Source organism: Melospiza melodia, chromosome 1 (genome assembly GCF_035770615.1).
Source record: "Melospiza melodia melodia isolate bMelMel2 chromosome 1, bMelMel2.pri, whole genome shotgun sequence".
Lineage (NCBI taxonomy): Eukaryota > Metazoa > Chordata > Aves > Passeriformes > Passerellidae > Melospiza > Melospiza melodia.
The window spans coordinates 19,629,980-19,654,611 of NC_086194.1; the positions used below are offsets into that span (position 1 = coordinate 19,629,980).

General features: G+C 35.6%; 1 protein-coding gene across 4 annotated transcripts in view; it reads left to right on the forward strand.

The window, feature by feature from the left end:
- The window catches only part of NEBL (nebulette), a 246,967-nt gene that overhangs the window by 195,206 nt on the left and 27,129 nt on the right, over window positions 1-24,632 (forward strand). Inside the window, exons 12-23 of one of the 4 annotated variants that reach the window (XM_063150172.1) lie at window positions 2,014-2,124; window positions 3,871-3,981; window positions 4,661-4,771; window positions 5,648-5,752; window positions 8,859-8,951; window positions 12,134-12,226; window positions 12,645-12,736; window positions 14,715-14,808; window positions 17,014-17,118; window positions 18,232-18,403; window positions 22,519-22,611; window positions 23,576-23,704. In XM_063150172.1, coding sequence (XP_063006242.1) covers window positions 2,014-2,124; window positions 3,871-3,981; window positions 4,661-4,771; window positions 5,648-5,752; window positions 8,859-8,951; window positions 12,134-12,226; window positions 12,645-12,736; window positions 14,715-14,808; window positions 17,014-17,118; window positions 18,232-18,403; window positions 22,519-22,611; window positions 23,576-23,704 — 1,309 coding nt within the window. The remainder of the gene's footprint in view (window positions 1-2,013; window positions 2,125-3,870; window positions 3,982-4,660; window positions 4,772-5,647; window positions 5,753-8,858; window positions 8,952-12,133; window positions 12,227-12,644; window positions 12,737-14,714; window positions 14,809-17,013; window positions 17,119-18,231; window positions 18,404-22,518; window positions 22,612-23,575; window positions 23,705-24,632) is intronic. The other 3 variants (XM_063150181.1, XM_063150191.1, XM_063150199.1) reach the window with 3 other exon arrangements.

Genomic DNA, 24,632 nt, shown 5'->3' on the forward strand with positions numbered 1-24,632 from the left:
CAATTTCAGAAGAGCTAGAAATGCTAGAAGAGAAGTGCTACTAGATGTTCTACCTTTGAATCTGGAAGCCAACAATACTTTGTATTTATGGTATTAAGAATAGATTTTTTTTTGCCAAAACAAATAAAGCAGATTAGAATTAAAAACCCTTGAACTTTGTTCCTTTCCTTGTTCTTTATACAACTTATTCCAGTCCATGCTAGATTTCATATGGTTAAAGAAAAAGAATTCTTTTAAGATATTCCTTTATAATTCATCCTCTAATAAAGAATTTATTCTGATAAGTCTGACTGTCAGGTAGGCAAGTCTCAAGTTAGGTCTGTTTTGTGCAATGTCATTCTGTGGTACATCTCATACCTGCCTTCTCACTAGGGAAAAATGCAAATCATGCTGTCATCTCATTCAGTTCATCTTGCTGCTCACCAAATGCCCAAAGAAGTGGGTACTGTATGCACAGTTGTATCTTGTGCTCTACATGTTCATCTCTGACATTTTGATGTAGCTCCTCTCCTTAGTGCTAAATGCATTAAGATGTTCTCCAATTCTGGCCTCCTCAAGTTTTATGCCTTCTTATTCAGGGAGTAAACCATGGCTGTAAGTCAAAGGGGAAGGAAATGAGAAAATGAAAATGGTATTTCCATTAATGCATAACTGCATGAATTTCTGATGATTTTATATCCACATCCAAGGAATGTATTCCAAACCCAAAGATTACCTAGGTAAAATTAATTATTATCTTTCATGATTCAGAAAAATTATGTATTTCTTCGTAGTCAAGGATGTAGGTCAGTGTTTTTCCATAATGGTTCATAATCAACTTTGAATAGATACTGCATGAAACAAGAAAAAACTGGAGTTAAAAATTAATTAATTGTTTCATCACTTTTTTTTTTTACCCAAATGTCAGCTGTGTTCCAGCTTATTCTGTTGACTTCCCACTGTAGAGAATTCTGCAAATATTTCACATTTTATAACAATACAAACTTTCTTTTCTGAGACCACATTTACAACTCCTTCAGAAGAGACAACTGAATTAAATAGTTCAGAGTTAAATAATTCTAAATTAGAAGAAATGTTTTCCCACTTGTTGCGGGACATGGTTCTGATGATCAAGCGAAGCATCTTTAAAAATATCTAGTTTCCTTTTATTTAAATAAAGAGCTTATAGGGAGATCAAGGTGCTCACTGCTGCTTATGAAACTTAATATGTAATTAGAAATATTAATTTATGTCTATGTAAATCATTCTGATAAATATTTTGAGCAATGTTCTTCTAATTTCTTTGCCCAAGAAAGCCTAACCCTTATCTGGAGATGTGAAAAGCAATTAAAAATCCTTACAAAATGTAAAGATCTTGAACTTCAATAGGCTTGCATCAGCTCTCTAGGAGCTGGAAAGAGCAAAAAGAACCAAATGTCTGTGGGCAGGTTCTAGTGTGCTTTGAATTTCATACTGAATATTTGAGTATTCTGGAGGCTGCAGTTGCTGAATGTTGATAGATCATACCAGCGCAGGGTGATATGGTAGGAATATTGCTTCTACATTTTAATATATCAAGAGGTTGTTTTAACAGGTCCTAGTGCTAGGGAAAACACAGGTCCCTAGTGTTTAGGGAATCCATCCTGATTGGGATGCCATTGATGGAACTGAGGTAAAAACCGCAGCACTGCTGGTCTGCAGAAGGAAATTGCTGCTGCAGTGAAAATATCTGTCCAGAGACAGACAGGGCCCCAAACAGCATGCTAGTGCTGTATAGGACACAGCTGGTTTTCAAGAGCACAAAAAAAATAGATGATGACATTGAAATCTTTTTACTTTTTTAACATTGTTCCTTTTCATTTCACAATTTCCAATTCTATTTTAAGTCTGAAATCTTTACTTCAGCTGATTCATATTTCATAGAAATTTCAAAGAGACTCTTCAGATGTTTAATAAGTGGCATTTCTTTTCAAGATCTCACACAAAATAAGAAGTGGTGAAATCTCTCTCTCTCTCTCTCTTTTTAATCCTTAGAAAGAGTATCGAAAAGATTTGGAAGAAGGGATGAAAGGGAAAGGAATGACTGTGTTTGAAGATACACCAGATTTGATTAGAGTGAAAAATGCAGCTCAGATACTAAATGAGGTATGTTATCCTAGTCAAGGTTATTAATATCACAGAAGGTTCACTTTGTGTAAAACTCAAAAGATTACTTTTTTTTTTTTAACACAATCTGCAATGAAATACGTAAGTATTGAAACTAAGGCTATTTCAGTTTTGCTTGAAAAATATAGTAAAGCTCTGGATGAAAAACTACACAGGACAGATAATTCAGATTTTCAGGCAAGTAAAAGGTCGTTGGAGATTGTTAGTGGGGTCAGTAGATCCAACATTTAGAGCTGGGCTCTGCTGAGGCTTTCCCAGTGCATGAGTTTGGGTGGTCTTCCAGACATCCAAGGGGAGGTTGTGGGGAGGGAAGAAGGAAGGCAAAGCATGTTTTGCCTGGGGAAAATAATTTCAGAATTATATGTATATATATATAATATTAAAATTTATTTATAGTATAACATATATATGTTTATTCAGGCACACATGTACACAGAAAAGATATTTTTATATTTATATACATATTTATATATATATTTACACACACACATATCCATAAAAAACAGAGGGAATGCCATGGATAGGGCCAATTTGACCACTGTGAAGAAGTGCAGGAATATACAGCTGTAACTCCTGGGATTAACTTTTCCTTGGTTTTATATGCAATATGAAGCTTAGAGGAAACATCTGCCATCCCTCCTTTAGCAGAGAGGAATTGAGGGATGATGTATTCTTACAGGTTAATTTACAATTCTTGCAAAAAAACTTTGTGAAGTAGAGGGCCGTTTTATCACATTTATTTCCACATCAGTGGACAGAGATAGAAGACTGAAAGTCTTTTTGCTCATGTTCTTGTAAGTGATCAAACCACTGTATTGAGTACAAACACATATTTGTTTTTTTCTAACTCATGTGCAAGCTAAAACTAATAAACAGAAAAGTAAGAGGCATTTAAAAATTATATGTATTATATATATTTACTTTGAAAAAGAAGAATTTTCCACAGGCAGATATGACCTAGAATAGAAAAAAAAATGTTATTACTACAGCACTGAAAGTAGAAATAGCACTGGCTGAGAATTTTTTTTATAAAAAAAATCTACAAGTATTGTATACAATATTTCCTTATTACTTTTTAATATAATTTGCTGATTAACAAGGAGCATATCATTGCTTGGATAAGCTGAAGATGAAATATTAATTTTGTTTTCAGGTTATTGGTTATTTATAATTTATGTTGTGAGGAAAAAGCAGCAATCACGGATGAGGATTGCCACTTGCCTAATGGCTATGGTTCAGGAAGGACCTATTAAATTAATAAATTACAACTTCCTGATCTGAAGTTCACTGGAAGCAGTTCTGTATGATATTAAATTTCTAACATGTAGTCTTTTCATAAATAAAATATTTTCTTAAAAGTAAAATGTGTTTCAATTAGACTGGCACCAAGGACAGACTTATTACACCATGTTCTGCAGAGCTAAACTTCCCCTTTACTTTAGAGGAAAACTGCAGCAAGCTACTTGGGCTGATTTCCTCCCACCCTCTGCCACATTAAAAATTCATTGATAGAGATTTGTACATTCATTGAAAATCTTCTAAAAGTTTTCATCCTGTAGTTTGTTATGTGTTTTTTCTGACAACAGCTCACCAAGAGTCATGAGAACTGTGAGTCTTGCAAGTTTTGATTGACTCTAAATCCTAAATTTGAGTATCTTGTGGAAAAAAATCTACTTGTAACTCTCTAAATTTTGTGGCTATCATATATAAATTCTATCTTCACAGAGGCAATACAAGAAAGACTTGGAAACTGAAATTAAAGGCAAAGGCATGGATGTTGGTCCAGATACGCCTGAGATAAGACGAGCCAAGAAAGCTTCTGAAATTGCAAGCATGGTCAGTACCGCTCCTGGGGCGAGCTTTCCATTTGACAGAGTGCAACAAATTATTGTGGCTGAGAATTCCAGGTGGTGGCCAATCTAGGCAGTCCTGAAAACACAGATTTCTCTAACTAGCTAATCCATTGAGCTGCAAAGAGTTGAACAGTTGCATAATCAGTGTAAGGGGGGAAAGTTAAGACTTCCCAGACCTCAGACCTTCCTATCACCTTTTGCAGGTTGTGCTCGTTCCTCGTGAGCCTGGCCTGGCATGGGTGTGCTTGGTCACTGTGGGCGCTGCTGCTCTTAGGTCTAAATAGCTGCTTATTTAGGTGGGGCCAAATGATAAACAGAGTTAGAGGGATGCTAAAGCGTTATGACCTCAGTCTTGCAAAGCTCAGCAGATGGAGAAATCCTCACATGAGTCTGACTGTGGCTGCCAAAAAACTGCAGAGACAGGTAGATGTGGCAGGCTACATTATACTTAAAGTGAGCAGCCTGTTAAAAGAGTTTTTTAACCCATCAGCAACTACAGTGCAGGCATTGCATGGGTAGGTTCTACAAAACTAGTACTGTTGAATCATCAGTTATTTGGTGGTTTATGAATGCTGGTCAGTGAAATTGCACAGATTAAAATTGGGAAAAAATTTAAGAATTTGTCTGTCAGCTGTGAATGTTTCCAATGCTATTTTTTTCAGAAAGAATACAAGAAAGACTTGGAGAATGAAATTAAAGGAAAGGGAATGGAAGTGGGTACTGATACCCTTGATATTCAACGAGCCAAAAAAGCTTCTGAAATTTTCAGCCAGGTGAGTACAGAAATAATTGCTTTAAAATTACTTTGAAAGCAAAACACAATGAGATGTTAAAACCATAAAATCCTCTTGAACATTCTTAAGCTAAAAAAAAGCAAGCAATGCAAAATAAAAATATTAAATTGAATAAATTGAAGAATTAATTTTAATAGTGTGACCAGTACTATGAGAATAGCTTTGAAGACAGCATGTACAGACAGTTGTAGCATTAGTTATGTGGTTTTTCCCCTTTATTTTTTCTTCAGAAAGGATAGGATAATTTTTTATCCTTTAAAAAGGGTCTGGGGATTGAAATTATAGGAAAAGGGATGCAAGTTGGTCCATATATTTCAGAAGTACAGTGGCTCAAAAAAGCTTCAGAAGTAGCAAGCCAGGTCGACATAGTCAAAAGCCAAATGTTTTAAATCTGTGTAACAATGACTGCTTGAAAAACTCTGATCAAAATACTTCTTCTCTAGCTCTGTAGAGGTTTTCATAGCCATACTAAATTCATTTACATGAAGTGAAATGTCTTAACTGCCTGATTCTTATTTGTATTTAGGCCTGTTATACCATGCAAATAGAATTTAATTATTTACATTTGCCTGTAGTTATTTTCACATTACCAAATTACCTAATATTACATTACAAATATCCTGACAGTGAGGGGAAGATATGTATGAAGGTATGTTATAGATGAGGATCTATTATATATGGGTATATTATATATATTTTAGTGTGAGGGCAGACAGTGGTAACTGTATCATGGAGAAGACAGGTTTAAGTAAATACTGGACAGAGATGAGGAGACTTATCAGCAATAAGCATCTTTTGTGCAGTTTGGATATCTTGAGCCCAAAAACCATAGACATGTAAAAATTATTTTTCCAGAAAATGTACAAAGATGAAGCAGAAAAGATGCTCTGTAACTATTCTGCTGTCCCAGACACTCCTGAGATGGAGAGGATAAGAAGTACTCAGAAAAACATCAGTTCAGTGAGTAATAGTGCTTCTCTCTTTGCTTGTAACTTTTCAGATATTTTTTAGTTTCAATAGGCTCTCTTGTGCCACCGAGCAAAATAGGGAACTTATGAGTAGGTGTCCTTTGAACCATTTCCATAATTTTCCTGCCAAAACTGTATCACTCGCTTCTTTCAGTAAAAATAATATCCAACTTTTCTAGGTGCAACACTGTTATTTTGAATTTCTAAACCACTTATACCACCTTGCCAAGCCACAGTTATTTTTAAATGAAAATCTTTTTTTTCTTTTTCCATCAAGCCCCAGGAAGTACTTTATTTAAAAAGGGAAAAAAAATCTTAGGCTTCTAACTACACATATAAGATTTTTCATCTGTTTCCTATCACATGTACTGAGCATCAAGATTGGGGTATAAAATTAGAACAGATCAAATTAAAAAAAAAAAAACAAAACAGATTTTATATTACACTGGGTATATTTTTAAATTTTATATTAGATTTAAGTTTCAGTTTATCTCTAAATATAAATTATGAGCTTAGATTTGTGAAATTGCCCATTTTGGGATGTATTAAATTTCACTTCCCTTTTGGGCTCATTAATGCTGCTGTTTGTAATTCTGCCTTTGCTTGTAATATAACAGAGAAGAGGAGTAAATCAGGCCTCCAGAACAAAAGGCCAGTCAGTGGCTGGTTTTTATGGCAGACTAAGTAGTACTAATAAAGCCAGTGATTTGAGAGAAAGGAATATAAGATACTTAAATATTTTTAGTATTATCTGACACACTTGTTCCTTAACTTAGAGAGATCCTCAGCTTCCCCGGCTCTCAGAAGTAACTGAGTAAACTCAGTTTCTCCCAGAGGTGTTTGCCTGCAGCTCCCATGAGCAGCTGAGGATTCTGCAGGGGAGTAAGAGCCTGTGGGGAGAGCAGAGGAGATTCCTCTCTGAGCCTGCTCCAGGCTGTGATCATCTCCAGCCATCACCTGCCCTTTTTCTTCTTTTGGATGAGGATAGCTGAAAGCTGCATCTTTCTAGAAGGAGCTCTTGACAGGCCCACTGGCCCAGTTTTGCTTCCTGTCACCTGTTGGCTCCCGGAATGGTGCCCTGCAGCATAGTGTGATGTGGTTATCCCCATTTCTCGTGTCACTGGTGTCCTGTCAGGCTGAAACTCCCTGGAACAGAGGCACCCAAGCCAGCCCCTGTGATCTGCTTTCCTCCCTGCTCCAGCCTTTGATAGCTTTTGATGAGGTCCCCAAGTAGAGCAGTGGCTCTGGCAGTGTGCACTCACTAACATTGAGGTACCAGGCTCTGTTAATTAAAGATATCACCACTTAGTTCAGCCTTGGCAAGGCTCTGATGCATCTGAACCCTTTGCAGCCCTGGAGGCCAGAATGAGCTTTCAGTGCCAAGGCTGACAATGATCCTCTTTGTTGGTGTTCTAGATAATAAGAAATAAAATGTTTTGTCTTCAAGGTGATTTGTATTTGCTTTATTTTGTGATTTTCCTGTTCCTCTTTGTGAACTGGGTCTTCCAACTGTAGGAAAGCAGTTTACAGCAGTGAATGAACTACCTTTTTTCTTCTTACTCTGTTTTAATCTTTCATCCTTCTGTGCAGTTTAGATAATAAAGGCAAATTATTACTGAGTGAAAATACAGCTGGAAGCAGCCCAAATAGATAAAACATACAATGACCCCTAATAATCTTATGATATTTGGATTTTGTCTCAAGTATTTTTCTGCCTTAAGGGACAAAAAATAACAACTAGCTCTGCAGATAAGATCGTCGCTGCTTTTAGCTCACTAGCTCATTTGGCAGATGATTTATAAAAGGATATTTACTTCACAGTCATCTCTTTCATAGAAAAATTCCTGTCTCCAACATATTTTACCAATCCTTCCTTGGTAGAGGAGTGTCCAGTCCACCATATAAATCTTTCTAACTGACATGATGCAGAAGAATTTTCAAGTTCTTACACATAACCTGTCTCTGTTATCACATGGTAAAACAAAATTCTAGATTGTTAACGGTTTTCTGAATATTTAAAATATTAGTTGCAGACATTGACGCTTCTCTAGAATATTTGGCAGTGGTAGTCACCCCAGGCTATGGAGGACTTCAAGGAAGTCAGAGGAATTAATCAAGAATGATGTTTTTATTTTTCAGGGTTTGTTGATAGGAAAACTTTATTTTTCAGGGTTTTTTGATATAAATTCTGATAAAAGAAAGGCAGAAATACTAAATGATAAAGATTAATTTTTATTAACTCCAGGATCAGATTTGTTTTTTACATTAATGGCCTGGAAATACTGGAGTGGCAACAGCTGTGACACCAAATACTGAAAATCCAGTAAAACTTCTTTGGGAGTTTTTCAGCATGAACTGGTGCTCCATGGTTATTTAAATTGTAACCATTCTTGGAACTTGTGGAGCAGTTATTTACTATCTCTTTCAGTAACTTCAAATGATTGATTCTACTGATGTGCTTTGTGTTTATCCTTTACTGAAACAATTGAAATAGAATTTTATAAACAGCATGTGTATCTTTTAGGAAGTGACTTTTGGTTTTAGATAGTCATCAGCTTTCTGGCTTGAATCTAGGAGTCAAAAATTGCATGACTTGGATTGTAGCTCTGGTTTGCTATGGTTATTTTTCCATGAATATTTCAATTTTCTAGTTTGTTAACTTAAAAATAATAGTAATGTCTGTTCACTTCTCACAGTATTTTAAGATCTGAAGACTAAGAAACCAAATTAAATCCTGCATGTACCTTCAATAACATTGAAATGAATGAAATTACTCAAGCATAAAGTTACATTTGTAAAACTTTATACATTATTATATAAATTCTAATATTTTTTCCAAATTTAAATATGCTAAATACTTAAAAAGACTGAGATCAGTTTAAAGAATGAGAATATATTATCTGGGTTACACCTGAAAACAATGTTATCATAGTTATTGACAATTAGTCTTATTTATGAAAAATTAAAGTATTTGCTTTCTTAGCAAGATTTATAGTCAGACCAATTTGGAACTTGGAAAATTGCCCAGCCCTTTTATGAGAACTAGCATTTCCATTGCTAACAGTCTCATAATTATCTTTTCTTTTGGGGAAATGAAGGTGTTTTATAAGAAGGAAGTAGGAGCTGGCACAGCTGTAAAAGATACTCCAGAGATTGAAAGAGTAAAGAAAAATCAACAGAATATTAGTTCGGTAAGTGCTATTATCATAAATTATTCTTATGTGAGTAAAAGGTGGAGGAATTTTTTTTTGTCGTTTTCTTTACTAAAATGTTCTGCATTTTCATATCACACATCTCATTCAAATAGTTGTCCACTGGATTTTGTATATAGAGGTCTACTTTAGCACAGCTATAACTCCCCTCTACTGTACTACTTCAGTGTCCAAAGGTAGAGATTCAAATTGAAAAATTAAGAAAAAAAAAAGAAAATATTTTAACTAAACGTTTGAGGAACATGTTTTGTTCAAGGTTTGTTGATAGGAAAACTTCTCACTCTCAGGAGTGAGAAATATGAGATGCATTTCCCATATGACAGACTGAACAGCAGCAGTATTTACAGGTTAGAAAAATACCATGTGACAAAAAAGAAAGTCTGTCATGTTCTGTTAGAGACTTATTTATTGCATAAGACTTGACACAGTTTGTACTTCAAGATGAGAAAAACTATGTCCAGATTTCACCTGTGTGAAAAGGTAGAGAGTTGGGTCTTTACGTGCTGGGCACAAGTTGATCTGTGGATCTGATGAAGTTAGTTCTGAATTGATTTTGTTTATCTAAGGATGCCCAATGTCTTTGGCACTTTAATAGGCAGATTAAAATAAAATATCAAAATGAATGTTTTCTTCAAATAATACATCATCTTCTGCTAAATATGCGGCAAAACTTGGAAAAAACCTGGAAAGTGACTGCCAAGCAGAAAACCCTTGTAAATGCGTTGTTCATTTCCTTTTTATATTTGGTGGGGACTCCTCTGGGGTAGTTTTTATGTTTGTGACATGATTTTTATAATTATTAGATTTTTTTTATTTAAAGTAAAGTCCAAAAATAATGTAGAGACATGACATTATGTTGTGTTTAAGTACTAGTTAAAATATGAATTAGGGTCTCTGGACACTTATTCTCATAGAATTTCATTGTTTATTGCATAGTGTTAAACATCTAATTTCCCACCAAAGTAAGGTCAGTAGAGAATTTCCAAAAAATTTTGAAAAGCTCTTATTTTCCTTAAATTTTTTTTCCTACTCTATCCATCGCTATTCATCTTGTCATTTTGAGTCACAGTGCAAGCTATCATGTGTCCTAAATCCTGAAATAGTTGGATATTGAACAATTGAAACCTGCTGGTTGGGAAGCTGTTGATTTTCTTGATTTGAGGGTGAGGTGGTTTTTTTTTTTTTTGTTCCTTTGTTTAGTTTTTTTGTTGTTATTTTGCTTAAAATTTCCAATTACCACAGACATTTATTTCACACAGAAAGGAGAAGTCTTACTCTAATGCTTTTTCACAATACATTTCAAAGTGAAATAGAAAAATAGTGTACACTGTTCTTGCTGTTTTAGAAATCCTAAATAGTAGTGAAGAGGGAAAAATGAAAGGTTGATCAGTATGCTAGTAAACACATTTGAGGAAAAACCTACCAAGGGAAGTACAAAATGCATTAGTGGTGTAGTAGTACAACGTAAATAGCATGGCCTTTACCTTGCTAGTCTTTGTGTAGAGTTAATGTTTTACAAAAGGTATTTTATTACATGAGTGTACTTGAAATTACTTTAGTCTTGTATAATATTTATTAGAGGTGTAGCATGCCAAATTTAAAGGCAATGTACAAGAATGTTTCAAATTACATGTCAATGAGAGGGAAATTATATTGTGCAGTAAAAGGGAAATTGTATTGTGTAATTTACAGGAGTCCCAAAGGAAGGGTAAATTACACCAATTCTGAATCCATTAGATTTAAATGTTTTACACATATTTTTGAATTTAGCCGGGAGAAATTGGGACAGCCTTAAAACTATTTTCTGGGCTAAACAAAACTAGTATGTGGAATGTGAAGCAAATTTGCACTGAAAGAAACACCAGGGCACCAAAACAACACTTACAGTACAACCAACCACACAAAAAAGTCCATTGAATCATGTTCTGAAAGTGATCAGAATCTTCCAGACTACATATGTAGGAGGAAAACATAAGAATGGTGTTTTCAAAGCCTAAAATACCAAGGTGGTGACAGCCAAGGAGGTTGAGCTTATCTCGCCTGTTGTGATGATTGGTTTGGAAGAAACCAAGATCTCTCAGAACTTTCAAAGCAAGCCACAGACCCATGGGCTGTAGCTGAATTCAGAGGAGAAGCTACAAATAACTGAAGACTTTTTAAAAACTTGTTTATATTGTGGGGCAGGCAGGGTTGGACACAGCACTGTGAAGAAGAAGTGTTTTGGGAGAATCTATTTGTGTTTTTGTTAGTGTGAAATCTGTGAGGAAACTCCTGTGGTATGTCAGTCAATACCACAAAGCTGGAGTCTTATTAAAATTCAAGTAACAGACATTTTGCAGCATTTTAAGGATGAGTACCACTGCCAATTCTTAAACTTACCTAATAGTCTCTATTAAAAGACCCTTTTTCTAGTGCTATAGTGTTTTTGCCAGTCCTAAACTGTCTGGACAGTGATTTTCCATTCCTGGTCTGTACTTTGGGCTGGTTTGGTTTTATTTGTTTATAAATTTCAGTCAAAGCAACTTCCAAGTATGAGCTTAGAGGAAAACAAGTTGTTTTGTCTGTGCTATGAAATTGGGCATTCTCCAGAAGTAACATGTCTTGAGAAGAGAGTTGAAAATTAAATGTTAGGAAAAAAACAGTAAATATCTGACAGCACCTGCAAAGGCTTCAACAGTCCAGACAAGTACGTCCTCACCTGTGTGTCTCATGTGTTTTTAAAGAAATTCAATGAGACTTGGAAGCCATCCACCCTTTTAGGAACACATAAAAGGCTTGGTTTCTGAAATGGACTAGTAGACTCCATAGCAAGTAAATAGAAGTAATTTTCAAAGTGGTGTTGATCTCCAAGTAGTCTATGCAGCACCCCAGTTAAGGTGAAAATAGCCACAATCCCATGTGATGTATATTCCCACTCTAAGAGTTTTAGTACACTAGAATTGTTTTAAGCATCTCTGCTGCATTGCATCAAACAAGATACATCAGAGACCCTAGCAGACTGTTTTAGAAATTAAGTACAACTGTTGCTTTTCAGGCCAATGGTGTCAGTAGATGTGGTCTAGTAGTGCGATAAGTGTAAGGGTATAAAGTGATAGATGGATTTTAGTGCCCATCTCTCTCTTCTTTAAATTGGTAATATTTTTGTAATATCTATTGTGCAGATTAAATACAAGGAGGAAATTCGGCGTGCAACAACTATTTCTGATCCACCTGAACTTAGGAGAGTTAAGGAAAACCAGAGGAATATCAGTAATGTGTGCCCCGTTTTCATTTCTTGCACAATTCTCTCTGCTGTATTAAATGTGCTTGTGTCTTGGTGAATATGTCTGTGGTGTTTGTGCTACTTTCTGTTTATCCAAAAAGACCAATTTAATCAATTAATGGTAATAATTTATTGTCATAATTATAATAATGATGATAAATCCTCAGTCTTGCACTTCGATTCATAAGAATGAGAGTGAAGTATTCCTGTTGAAATAACAATTGTCTGTGTTTGAAATAGAAGAACTGCCAGAGGGTGAGTACTAAGTATTGTGTGGGAAGATGGGATTGATTATTAAGGAATGGTACTTTCCATCCAAATGCAGTGTGCTCTGTAGTGATGTCTAGCACACTTACGTATTTCTGTTACTTGGAAATCTCTGTTCTAATATCTTCTGACATGTTTGCTAGGTTCAGTACAAAGAACAGCTCTGCAAAGCTACACCCATGAGTGTCACCCCTGAGATGGAAAGAGTCAAGAGGAATCAAGAGAATGTCAGCATGGGAAGTTGCTATCCTTTAATACTTTGTGTAATTTTTGGGTGCAGAAGATGAACATGAAGTTCTGCATTCTGAAATGACGCCTTTTCCTTAGTCTGGGTGGAAACTAATGTATTGTAATGTGTTCAAATTCAAGTAAAGGAATTACTTGAAAATCTTCTCTTAGGAAGCATTTGTGAGAAGGCTTTCCTTGGTTTGGGAAATGGCAGGTGAACCATCACATATTTTGTTAAAGAAATGGCTGCAATGCTTTGAGATGTTATTCTCTTCCTTGGATATTTGCAGAAAATCTTGACCCTTCTTTTTTTTTTTTTTTTTTTTTTTAATAAAATATCTGTTTCCAGTTTTATTTTTCTTTGCTTTGTGAGAAATTAGCTACAGCTGTGCTCAAACTTCTGCTCTCTTACCTGTCTCCTTCTGGTTCCTCAGTAACCTCCCCATCAGAATTTAGTATTTAATGGCTGAGGTAACCATTTGCAGGGGTACAGAGAAGGAGGCAAGGGCTGGAGCATGCTACTGCCTTCCTGCACTGATGAAGTTGCACCCTCTTGATGAGCCCATGAGAGACCAGGCACTCTCCTCACTGAGAGCTGCCATCAGCAGCTGTGGGTCATGGGTGCACAAACAGCTACAGTGTCTCCCTGGGTGCATTCTACTGTGTTCACCAAAATAATTTTAAGTCAAAATTTTCAAAAATTCTGTCCCTCTAACTCAACTTCTGGATTCCTGTTGATATATCTAGCTTTCCTAGAATGTATTCTGTTCAAAAACTGCTTCCCCTTTTCCAAACCAGCCTGTATACTACTTCTACTCATACTGTTTACTCTTCACCAATTTTTGTGTTATGAAAATTTCACTGGGAAGTTTAAATTCTTTTCAAGTCACCAGAATATCTTTGAGTGAGTATTTTATTTGTTAACTTCAGCCATTTCTAGAAGCATCAATTCTTGAATACTCATTTTACCTTTATAAATGTTAATTTGCAAGTCTAATAAATTTAAAAGTTTACTGTAGTTTTAGTAAGACATTAATTTTTCAATTAATTTTTCCATTGGTGTGGACAGACCAAAATTGTGTTATGCCGGAAGAAAATTGCTTAAGCAATAGCTGCCTTACTGCCACAGTGCACTGCAGAATTATGAGCATAATGTATCTGCACAGTTAACCTTATCAATTAAACCCAAGAGCTTGCTTTTGTATGGAAGCATTTATTTTGCATAAAAATATATGATTTGATATGAATTTGTTGCCAGAATCTGTTACTAAATATTTACCATATCTGACTTCCCAGAATATGGGGCTAGAGTTAGCATTAGATTGCTTGGTCTGTCAGTGCCACGTCCTGTCCCGATCTGCTTTAGATCCTGATCCAGCCTTGGGTGTGCATTTAATGCAGTTAATGCAGTGTGTTTGATTACAGAGTGATGAAGGGGATATTCCTACAGTACATTTAAATAAATGCATGGTGAAATTAGGCTGGATTCAATTGGCAGTTGTCTGATGTACTGCACCCTCTGTGTTTAATCACCTTTGAATATGTAATATATAGAATTTAGAATATAGATGGAGAACTTATGGAATTTCTCTGTCTTGACAAATATGTATTTACAGTGGACCTTTCTTAAATTCAGTTTTTCATATGCTCTGCTTGCCTTTACTGCATTATATGTGGCTTAACCCCATTCCAAATATGAGTTATTTCTCTGTAGAGCCAATAACCAGTCTGGTAAATGCCAGGTATTGTGTGCATACGTGGGTATATATCCACAGAAATGCATTAATAAGCAGCTTATACATTAAAAAAAATTCAAGGTTATCTTTCAAAAATCAAGTTTTATAAATTGTAATAAACTTCAGATGCATTTTAGCTTTTCTGTTGTTTCCTGGATGACCTTTGAAGTCATGCATTTTTATATAAAACAAGGATGTGTTGCTGTACCTGAAATAGTATGAATATATATTTTATTCTATTAAATAATAGATTCACTACAGAGAGCAGCCTGGCAAAGCTACTGCTGTGAGTGTCACTCCTGAAATGGAGAGAGTCAAGAAGAATCAAGACAATATCAGCTCGGCAAGTTGCTTGAATCTTTTTGTCATTCAGATTTTTCAGTTGCTGTAGAAATATAAACATGGATATGCTCTTCCTTTTACATTTGTTATGTCAAAGAAAGCCAACTACATCATTCACTGATGAGATATTGGTTTTATTCTTTGAGGACATGGACTGCATATATGTGCAACAAACATATTCAGGGTTGTCTGGTTATTTTTGCAAAAAAAGTAAGTGGTTGTGTTGGTGTCAATATTTTTCAAGGAGAGAGTCACTAGAGGTCAGTAATTCTTTGCAGTAAAGAAAAAAAAGGAAATGAGAGTTTAACCTCAGTGCAAATGTCTTTTTTTTTTTTTTTTGTGATTCAAAACATGGAAATGTCCATTCCATTCTGTGACATACCACATCTGTTAGAGCTGAGTAGTTCTAAATAGGTCCCATGGCTAAATACTAAAGAGTAAGATAAAAACTATTTCTTGGCTTTTATGGTAATAAAATGTAATTGCTACTAAAGCAGTGTAAGAAGCATGAGACAATTCTATTAAGGAACAAGGAAGAAGTGCAAAAAGCCTGATGGAGTAAAGGATAAGACCAGTTATGTTGCAGTCTGTCCTCGACACTGAAACAAAATCCATGGCAAAGTCACTGCAGATGGTAAATAGAAGAGGTTTCATGCAGAATCACTGTGGCAGAAGAGAATTACAAGTAATGAACACTTGAGAACTGAGTGTAGGTTGAATTTATCAGGGAATATGTCTAAGGACAAAGGAATGGAATCTGACATTGTAACTGCATATATCTTAATCATGTTCTTAAAATGCTCATGAATATTTACCAAAGTCAATTATTTTTGAGGTGTGTAGTTGAAAATAAGAGGAAAATCTCACAACAGTTCTAGTCTTTGAGTAATTTTTTTTAATTTGTGAAAATTAAATGTGTTTCTCCAAGTGACTCATTCACTTTGTGTCTCAAGATTTACAGGGATAAAAACTCCTCTGTGTTAATGAGAAAGATAAAAATCAGCTTATGTTGACTGTAATTATTCTGTCCAGAAAATGCCTTATATTCAAAAGCATATGTAGCTGAATATATTTTTTCAGAGAATTTACTGTTTAATTAAGAAGGCTTTGAAGAATATGCAGTACCATATATTTTTGTTTCTCCTGGAACACAGATATGAAGATATATATTTTCATGGATGTGCTTTCTTAGCCAATATATAATCTTAAGGAAGGTTAGACAGTTTCAATACATGTTTTTTCTCATCACAAACACATGTTGAAATAGGTTTGCATGACTCATTTAACAAATAATACTTGGAGTGTGAATATATAGGTAAATCTAGAATATTAACTAACACAGTGCACAGGTCATGGTGCAATGTAGAGCTAAGAGAGGCCATTGGTAGAAGGATTCAACAAGACAGAAAAAACTCTAAGAGTACTCACTCCCAAACCAATAAGTAGGATCAGCTACTTTTCCTGTTTTATGATTTTGGGTGGATTTTTTTTTTCTTTAACAGGTAATTAACCATTTCTTTAACAGGTAATTAGCCATCTTATCTTTACTAGTCTGTAAAGTGCCACAAAATAAGCTAATCAGGAGAAATGTGGTGTAAGTGATTCAGTACTTACTGATGCACAAAACCCAGAACCCAAACATTTGTTTAGGAAACAAAATATTCAGATTCCTCCCAGACATGTTGCTTTGGGCTGCTAGTAAAGACTAGCTATTGAATGGGAGTTATAAGCCTTCCAAAGGATTAATCCTCTTGTAAGGATTGAATTCCCTGGATTTCTCAGGTAATCCCAGTCTCACAGACTCTGTGTCTGTCTTGGTAATAAGAAGGTAGCTAGCTTATCATCACCACGCAAACATGGATTAAGGATGTTCTAAGTCACAGTGGTGTTTCCTTAGTATTTATCTTATTTTTCAGTTGATAAATGAATTATTTCCCTTATGTCATTCAAACAGTCACAAATTTCAGCTTTTAAATAAACATGTTATTTTGAGTAAGTGATTGATGGGATAAATGTGCCTTTTGGCCTTACCAGTATACAAGTTCATCTGTATCCTCACTGTGAAATAATTTATTGGCACATGAGTTAAAGAAGAGAACTGTTGGGCATTGTGGTTTGGAAAGGTACAGTTGCATGGTGTGATTCTCACCATCCTTCCTACTGTAAGCAAAGAAAATTCACCTGTGCTGTTGTTGCTGTTTTGCAGGTCAAGTACAGCAGTGATCAGAGGCAGATGAAAGGTAGACGTAGTGTGCTTCTAGACACACCTGAGCTAAGGCATGTCAAAGAAACACAAAACAACATCTCAATGGTAGGGTACTTTCATCCTGTGACTAGAGCCTTCTAAGGAATGGCACTTGTCTTCCACTGGATTTTGCCTTCCATTAATATAGGTAACTAATGAAACTCTCTCCTCAGGTATGGAAGGAATATTTTCCTCTTACACCTGCAGAGGGAGTGTTTGCTAACTGCATAGGAGTGTAATGAACATTTTCGAAATACTAATAAACAGTTTTCTAACAGTTAAATGTCTGTTCTTTTGGGTTTTTTTTTCCTTTAAAAATGTACACACATCATTTGAGCATCACAATTTCACTGGATTAGGTGACACACTTCACCTTGTGCCTGTGCATGTTCCTGGTTTCTGCGTGACTTTGGTTCTTGGAATGAGTTGTTTTGTGTGCATCAGCTTGTGTGAGAATGTTTGTCAATTTAATGAATTGATGATTAAGTTATTTATATTGTAAATATGCATAATCAGCAGTACTACCTTTATAACTCTTACTAATACTGAGGTTTTGTTCCAACACTTGGTGCTGTAACACTTTCTACTCTAATGTCCTTTTTTCTAATATTTTCTTTTAAAGTAAGCAGTTCAGAATAACTCTTGTTCTTTCTAAAAACCTGTTTTTAAAGCCAGCTGACATATGATAAAACAAAAGGGTGAAATATACATTTTGTGTGAAACTGTGCAAGTAGTCAAAATTATCAGTGAATGAAAATGCTTGAGTTCTTTAGAACTACTACTGCTGGAATATTTTTACTGGCAGATGTATTTGTCTGCATCAGTAGACAGCTATCCTGTCGTAGAGAAGAAGGGAATGCACCAGATGACCTCCTGAGGGCAGGGCTGTTTTGTGTCCTGTGAGATAGTAGGATGATGCTTTGCTGCTTAAGCTAATGTCCAATTCAGTATCAATGGAAATGAGAAATTGATAATAAAATATAATAAAAACTAGTTAAGGTGATAGAAAATACTTGGCTAGCCATCCAGCCTATCTCATGTGTATAACAATTCTGTTATGGTGCAAAGTCAAAGTATATGAGTGCCTCATAAACCAGACGTATATGTGTTCTTGAACAGAATAACCATTTGCTGTCAATTGCAACCTGGGGAAAAACGTAATTCTCCTTGTTTTCCTAGGTAAAATATCATGAAGATTTTGAGAAGACAAAGGGCAGAGGCTTCACCCCCGTGGTAGATGATCCTATAACAGAGCGTGTACGAAAAAACACCCAAATTGTGAGTGATGCAGCATACAAGGGTGTGCATCCACATATTGTTGAAATGGATAGAAGACCTGGAATAATTGTTGGTAAGCTGTTAAATACTGTTGTTATTGAAGGCATGGTGGGGAAGATGAAAGCCCCTGTTTGTGCTCTCCATTTTCTCTCTTTTCTCACCATGAAACTTATGGTTGATCTGCAGGTTCTGTGTCAGCTTCTAGAGAAGTCATAATGGGAATGAATGGGAGATATATTGTTATTTGATCTGTAACTTTAAAAAAATATATGGATAGTTTTTACAATTACTTTAAATTTGAATTTTGACTCTAAAAGGTAGGTCAAAGTTTTACAATTTTACACAAAAGAAAAATTATTTAAACTGATTCTGCAAGTTGTCAATGTTTAAATTTTGCAGGCCAGTTTGAAATTTCCCTTTCTGTCAGTCAGTAATTTCTTCAGAACTGCATATATCTATTTACCTTGTGTTTCACAATTTCACACAGCTTTTAAAATATCTCAAGCTGTAATTCATCATTAACTCATTAGACCTCTGGTAAGCCAAATACCAGTGTTGAGAAGTGATGTTCTGAAAGATGGCCTAAGATAAGGATGGGTGTTCAAGGGGTAGAATGCAGATTAGATTTATATGTAAAGACAAGGTATTGCATAAAGATATTATGTGGCATAACCATAATGAGCTCTGTTTAAAAATTGAAATGGATATTTGAAATTGCTGAAAACTCAGCAAGTCTGCTATGGCAAAGGTAGCGGTAATATTTTTTTTTCTTCTCATTTTTTTTTTCTTCTCATTTCCTTTTTTCTTCTCATTTCCATTTTGTTTTTTGTGTGTCCCATTTCTGTTTTTCTGTGCTTTTCAGACATGATCCTCAGAGGATCTGCATACAAAGCCATACTGAGATAGCACTCTAAAATACTTCATATATGGTGATAACAGGGAGGCTGATTTTAAGTTTGCATCTCAAAACTCAGAGAAATTGCAGGTGAAATGGACTAACTTGTTGGTCACATAGGCCATCCTCCTGCCTACAGTAAGGTTAACTATATTATTCCTGGCAGATGCTTTCTCAGTCTGTTCCTTAAAGTCTCCAAATAAATCTCCCCCACATAAGAAAGTTTATTTCTTTCCTTTTTTGTTTCCATCCTTTATGTGTCTGTAGCTACAGTAAATGAGACGGGGTTTCCTAAAAGTGTGTAAGAGAGCTCTGCCTGGGGCAGATGCTGATGATCTTCCATCACTACTCACTTTCATAGTTGTGGTGCAGCCAAAGAAAAAGAAAAAGGCTTCTGTGAAATTGCACTGTGACATTCAGTTTGCAATTTGCTCTTTAGTGTATGCTGCAAGCCTCCTGCTCTCTGCTGCATTGCATGTGTGCTGTAGCCCTGTGTAAGAGCCATGTGTGCAATCCCATGTTCAGCAGCTGAAGCCTTGCTAGGACCAGCAGATTGGAATGAAGGACATCCCTGAGATAGATTCGTGAGCTGCAAGGACTGAAATATATAATTATTTATCATCTAAAAATACTCCAGTATCAAAACACAAAGAAATTCTTAATTTCCCATGCCTGCCAAACAGCAAAAATTGTACAACTATGTAAAGGAAAAAGGCCATGACTACTTCAGCTAGAGCTTTTTTGGAATAAAATTGCAATTATAATATCTACTTATTTAGAAAGAAGCAGTGAGCTCCCTGATCGTGAAATATCCTTGGCAACTCAAAAAAAAATTTGCAAACTGAAAAATGTACTTAGGACTCTCCTGAGTATTATTTGTAGCTGTAAATTGTTCAGCCAGTTAGGAAAATTGTGTCAGAATCCGTCTGGTTGATTTTTAATGTATTATTGGTGAAACTAGAGCTACTCTTTCAAATGCCTGGTTACTAAAATTAATGACACTGTTCTGGCAAGTAGACACTAGTTTTAACCCTACTAAGCCATTCTAAACCCATCAAGATAAATTGATGTTGGTGAGCTTTGGATCTGTTACTAAAGAGAAACCACAATTCTCACATGCATATAAGGATATTTTACCTTGGCAAAAGCTACCATGGAATGAAAACTGATTTGTGTTATATATTGCCAAGATTCTGATTCTATGTATGTTATTTCCGACTATAGAGATGGATAAAATCAATACAAATCAATGACTCTTGCACTGGTGCTGCCATGAAGCCATACTTATATTTTCACTTGCCAAGGCATAATCAAATAGGACAAGTTTGGTGTTCACCAATTCCCCTACCCCTTCTCATGCCTGTCAGTGCTTTATGTAGGTGCATAATTTATCTCTATTAGAAATAACACATTGTTTATCAAAAGACTTTGAGTGAGCTTTAATTTATCTTGGCAGGAAGGAGTTAGCACTACGCCTCACCTTATGGGAGTTGTGGTAGATAATCTGCAATGTGAATACATTGAATGTATTCTAAAGCCATGGGATTTATTTTGCCAGCTCTCTCTGTTCTTTCCATTGCATCTAGGCTATTAATAATTTGAAACATGTAATATTTGGGATCCTCACAGTCCTACTTTACCTACAACCCATTACTTAGCTTGGTATCTCTCAAACCAGCAAAAGAACAAATCTGGGAGGACAGTTTTTTTTCCTGCTTCCAGTATATGGAGTAAATCTTGAAGCCAGATCTGCCCAAGAAGAAGCTATAGTAAAAATGTGTGATCTGGTAGATTTGTGCTTTGACTGATTATATTTTACATCAAGGTTTTAGTTGAAACTGGTTTGAAGAAATGAAAAGATTTATTAATTTTAGACATATCAGATATCGTAGAATCATTTAGATTAGCCAAGACTATTAGGACCATCAAATGCAACCATTAAGCCAGGACTGTCAAGCCCACCACAAAACCATGTCCTCAAGCATCATGTCAAGGAAAATTTGATTTTAGGATTAAAGGAATAATTTGATTTTCCACTGAAAATTTTTGTATTCTTTATCCCTTCCCTTTCTGATATCTCAATACCACTTTTAAATATCTCCAGGGATGGTAACTCAGCCACTTCCCTGGGCAACCTGTTCCAGTGCTTGACAACCTTTCAGTGAGGAACCTTTTCCTAATATCCAATATATAAGCCTCCCCTGGCACACTTGGGGCCATTTTCTCTCATCCTATCACTTGTTACGTGGGAGGAGAGACCTATTCCCACATCACTGCAACCTCTTTCAGTCAGTTGTAGAAAATGACAAGGTCACCCTGAGCCTCCTTTTCTCCAGGCTAAACACCCCCAGCTACCTCTGCCTCTCCCCATCAGATTTGTGCTCCAGACCCTTCCCCAGCTCCATTGCCCTTCCCTGGACTCTCCCCACCATGTCAATGCCCTTCCTGAATTGAGGCACCCAAAACTGAACCCAGGATTTGAGGTGTGGCCTTGCCGGTGCTGAGAACAGGGGGATGATCTCTGCCCTGGTCCTGCTGGCCACTCTGGTGCTGATCCAGGCCAGGATGCCATTGGCCTCTTGGCCACCTGGGCACACACTGGCACAGGGAATTACTTGTTAAGTTCAAGAGTGGACGTAATTATATCCTATGGTAGATGTGTACAATGCAGATTTCTACAGTTAAATTTGTTGTCTTAGTTCATTTTTTTGATATTAATTAAGAAAGATAGATACTTTTGAGTTTACATGAATTAAGCAATCAGTAGAAATTTATTTTGGATGAGCTATGGCCCTGATTCTTCTTATGTTGACATGACCTCTGCTATAAGCAAAGGAGACTCTGTAGTGTCTCTGTCAGCTCTGGACTGCCAGCTGTCAGCAATAGGGATGTACACTGCAGCATCTCCACACACAAGGGTGCTGCTGGTGAACTGGGGAAATAATCTTATAGCTTTGATGATTTTGGTTCTGCTACTGGAAGAGAGCTCTAATATGTGATAATTAACTGATTCCCATTTATTTAGACTTAAGAACATACTATGGTCATGTTTAGAAAATGTAAAAAAATTGGGAGCAAAAGTCTCCTTAAAGTAATGTCAGTGCTTAAAATTAATGCACTAAGTTCTTTTAAGCAGGAAATCGGGCTTTCTGATCTCTTCAGGTGAATAGCTAGGTATTTTGGTTAATTTCTAGATGAAGGAAATTGATTATTGATTGTTAAATCTCATTCCTTTCATGCTTTTACTTCCTTTGTTGTTTGTCTGTCTTATACTTTCTTTGCTTTGGAAAAAGATCTTAAAGTTTGGCGCACAGATCCTGGCTCCATCTTCGACATTGATCCTCTGGAGGACAATATTCAGTCTAGGAGTCTGCATATGCTTTCTGGTATTGCTTATATCCTGACTTTTCCCCAGTTCAGCTTTTCATGTTTGTGAAACTAAGTTGATACTGTAAATTTTCAGGTCAATATGCCAGCCACATGTTTTATAAGCATACTTGTATATATATTTATAACTGTTGTAGTTTAAAAGCAGTATTTTATAGGAACTTCAGCTGTAATCATATGTGCAGAAAAGAAATAGTGAAATAAATCTTCTCTTAACAAGTTATTCATGCCACTTACAAGTAGCCATTTAAAAAGAATTGACCTACTTTGTCCTTGCTATAAGTAGAATTTTCAAATAGTTGGACCTTATAAAATTTCAGAGTTCTAGAAAGTGACCTATTTACAAAATTGATTTATTTTCCATGCACATTTTGCCTGTATGGCACATGACATTATGCTTTGTTCTATTTTTTGAAGTCCAAGATGTTAATAATTTTAGGATACATGGAAAAGGAGAGAAAGTAATGTAATAACAGGGAGTGGGTTTTGGTTTTACAATTTTATTGATTTTTTTCCTGCATAGGAGTGTTCATTTTGAATGTGTAATTTTTTACATGCATTTCCTTTGCTACTTTGGTTCTTTAAATATTCTTTGGAGCAACATAGAGCTGTATTTCCACATGCACTTGAATGCATGCTGGGATAAAGGAATAATTTGATTTTCCACTGAAAATTTTTGTATTCTTTATCCCTTCCCTTTCTGATATCTCAATACCACTTTCCATTTCTGTTATTCTTTTACAGCAAAGAACAAGCTTAGTTGCATTAGATTGTGAAGCAAGCTTTGGAACTAATGATGCTCAAAATGGAAACAAAATTGCAAAGAATTTACTTTTCTCTAATTTTAATGCCATCAGGGTATAAATAGCAATGTTAGCAGTGGTGGGGTTTATCTTGTTGCTTGTCTTTGAACTTCCATCATCTATTTACTGTGATATTCTTTATTTCTTTCTACCTTTGTAGAAAGAGCAAGCCGTTACAGTAAGCAGTATTTACATTCTACCAGTCTGGGAGATTATAAGTCAGATGGCTCTGACACGAACCCTACCTTTTCTTACTGCAGTGAGATAACAAGGCCATCTGATGAAGGAGGTACCCTCTATTCCCACCTTTTTTCACTAACAGCACCGTTGCAGTGTGTTGAGACTTCACAGGCCTGCATTAACTCCTTATCCTTGTGTAGTCACAAGTAGAAGTTTTGTAAACTATTGCCTGATTGACAGAGAAAGCAAAGCAAGACTGCACAGTTTCTGTGTGCCATATCATTATATTGTGAATTCTCTTTCACAGTTTTGCTGTTGGCTCCAAAGCCCTGTTAAGTCCTATTTACAGTGCTTTAAAGAGTGTTGTGTTTTTGCAAAATGTACATGAATCTGTTTGTGTTTTTTCTCTTGAATGACACAATGTAACTGAATGAAATACACCTTTAACCTGAAAAAAACACATTTACCTTGGGCTTTTCAGTGGGTAAATCAAGTATATCATAGTATTTTAGTGACTAAAGTACTTTTTACTGTATTTAACTATTTGTTGCTCTCTGTTTTTATCTTTAAAAAAATCCAAGGAATTTTATTGTGTTCTCTCTTTCTCACATAACTCACATAACTAAATTTTCTCATGCTCACAGTGGCTTGAGAACCAGGGCTAACATACAGCTGGGAAGTTTATGTAGTCTCTTATGGTTTAACAAGGATTAATATTAGAATACTTTGACAAACCTGCATTCTCAGGTACAAACCCACATTGCGTACTTGTTTGATGCTGTTGATTAGAAGAAAATTTAGGAAAATTATGCATAGGGTCTAGTCATCCTAGTGGTGTTACAGTATGTACTAGACTTGACTGATGAAGTGAAAATATTCTGAATCATTGCATTCTAAGTAGATGTTTTTCAAAAGTAATGATTTCTGCTTCTCAGTTGTGAAAAAATGATACTTTGGAAAGGTTATTCAAAGGGTTGCTTTTTTTTTTTTTCTTGTAAGAAACCAATTAGTTGCTTACACAACATTAAATTACCCAG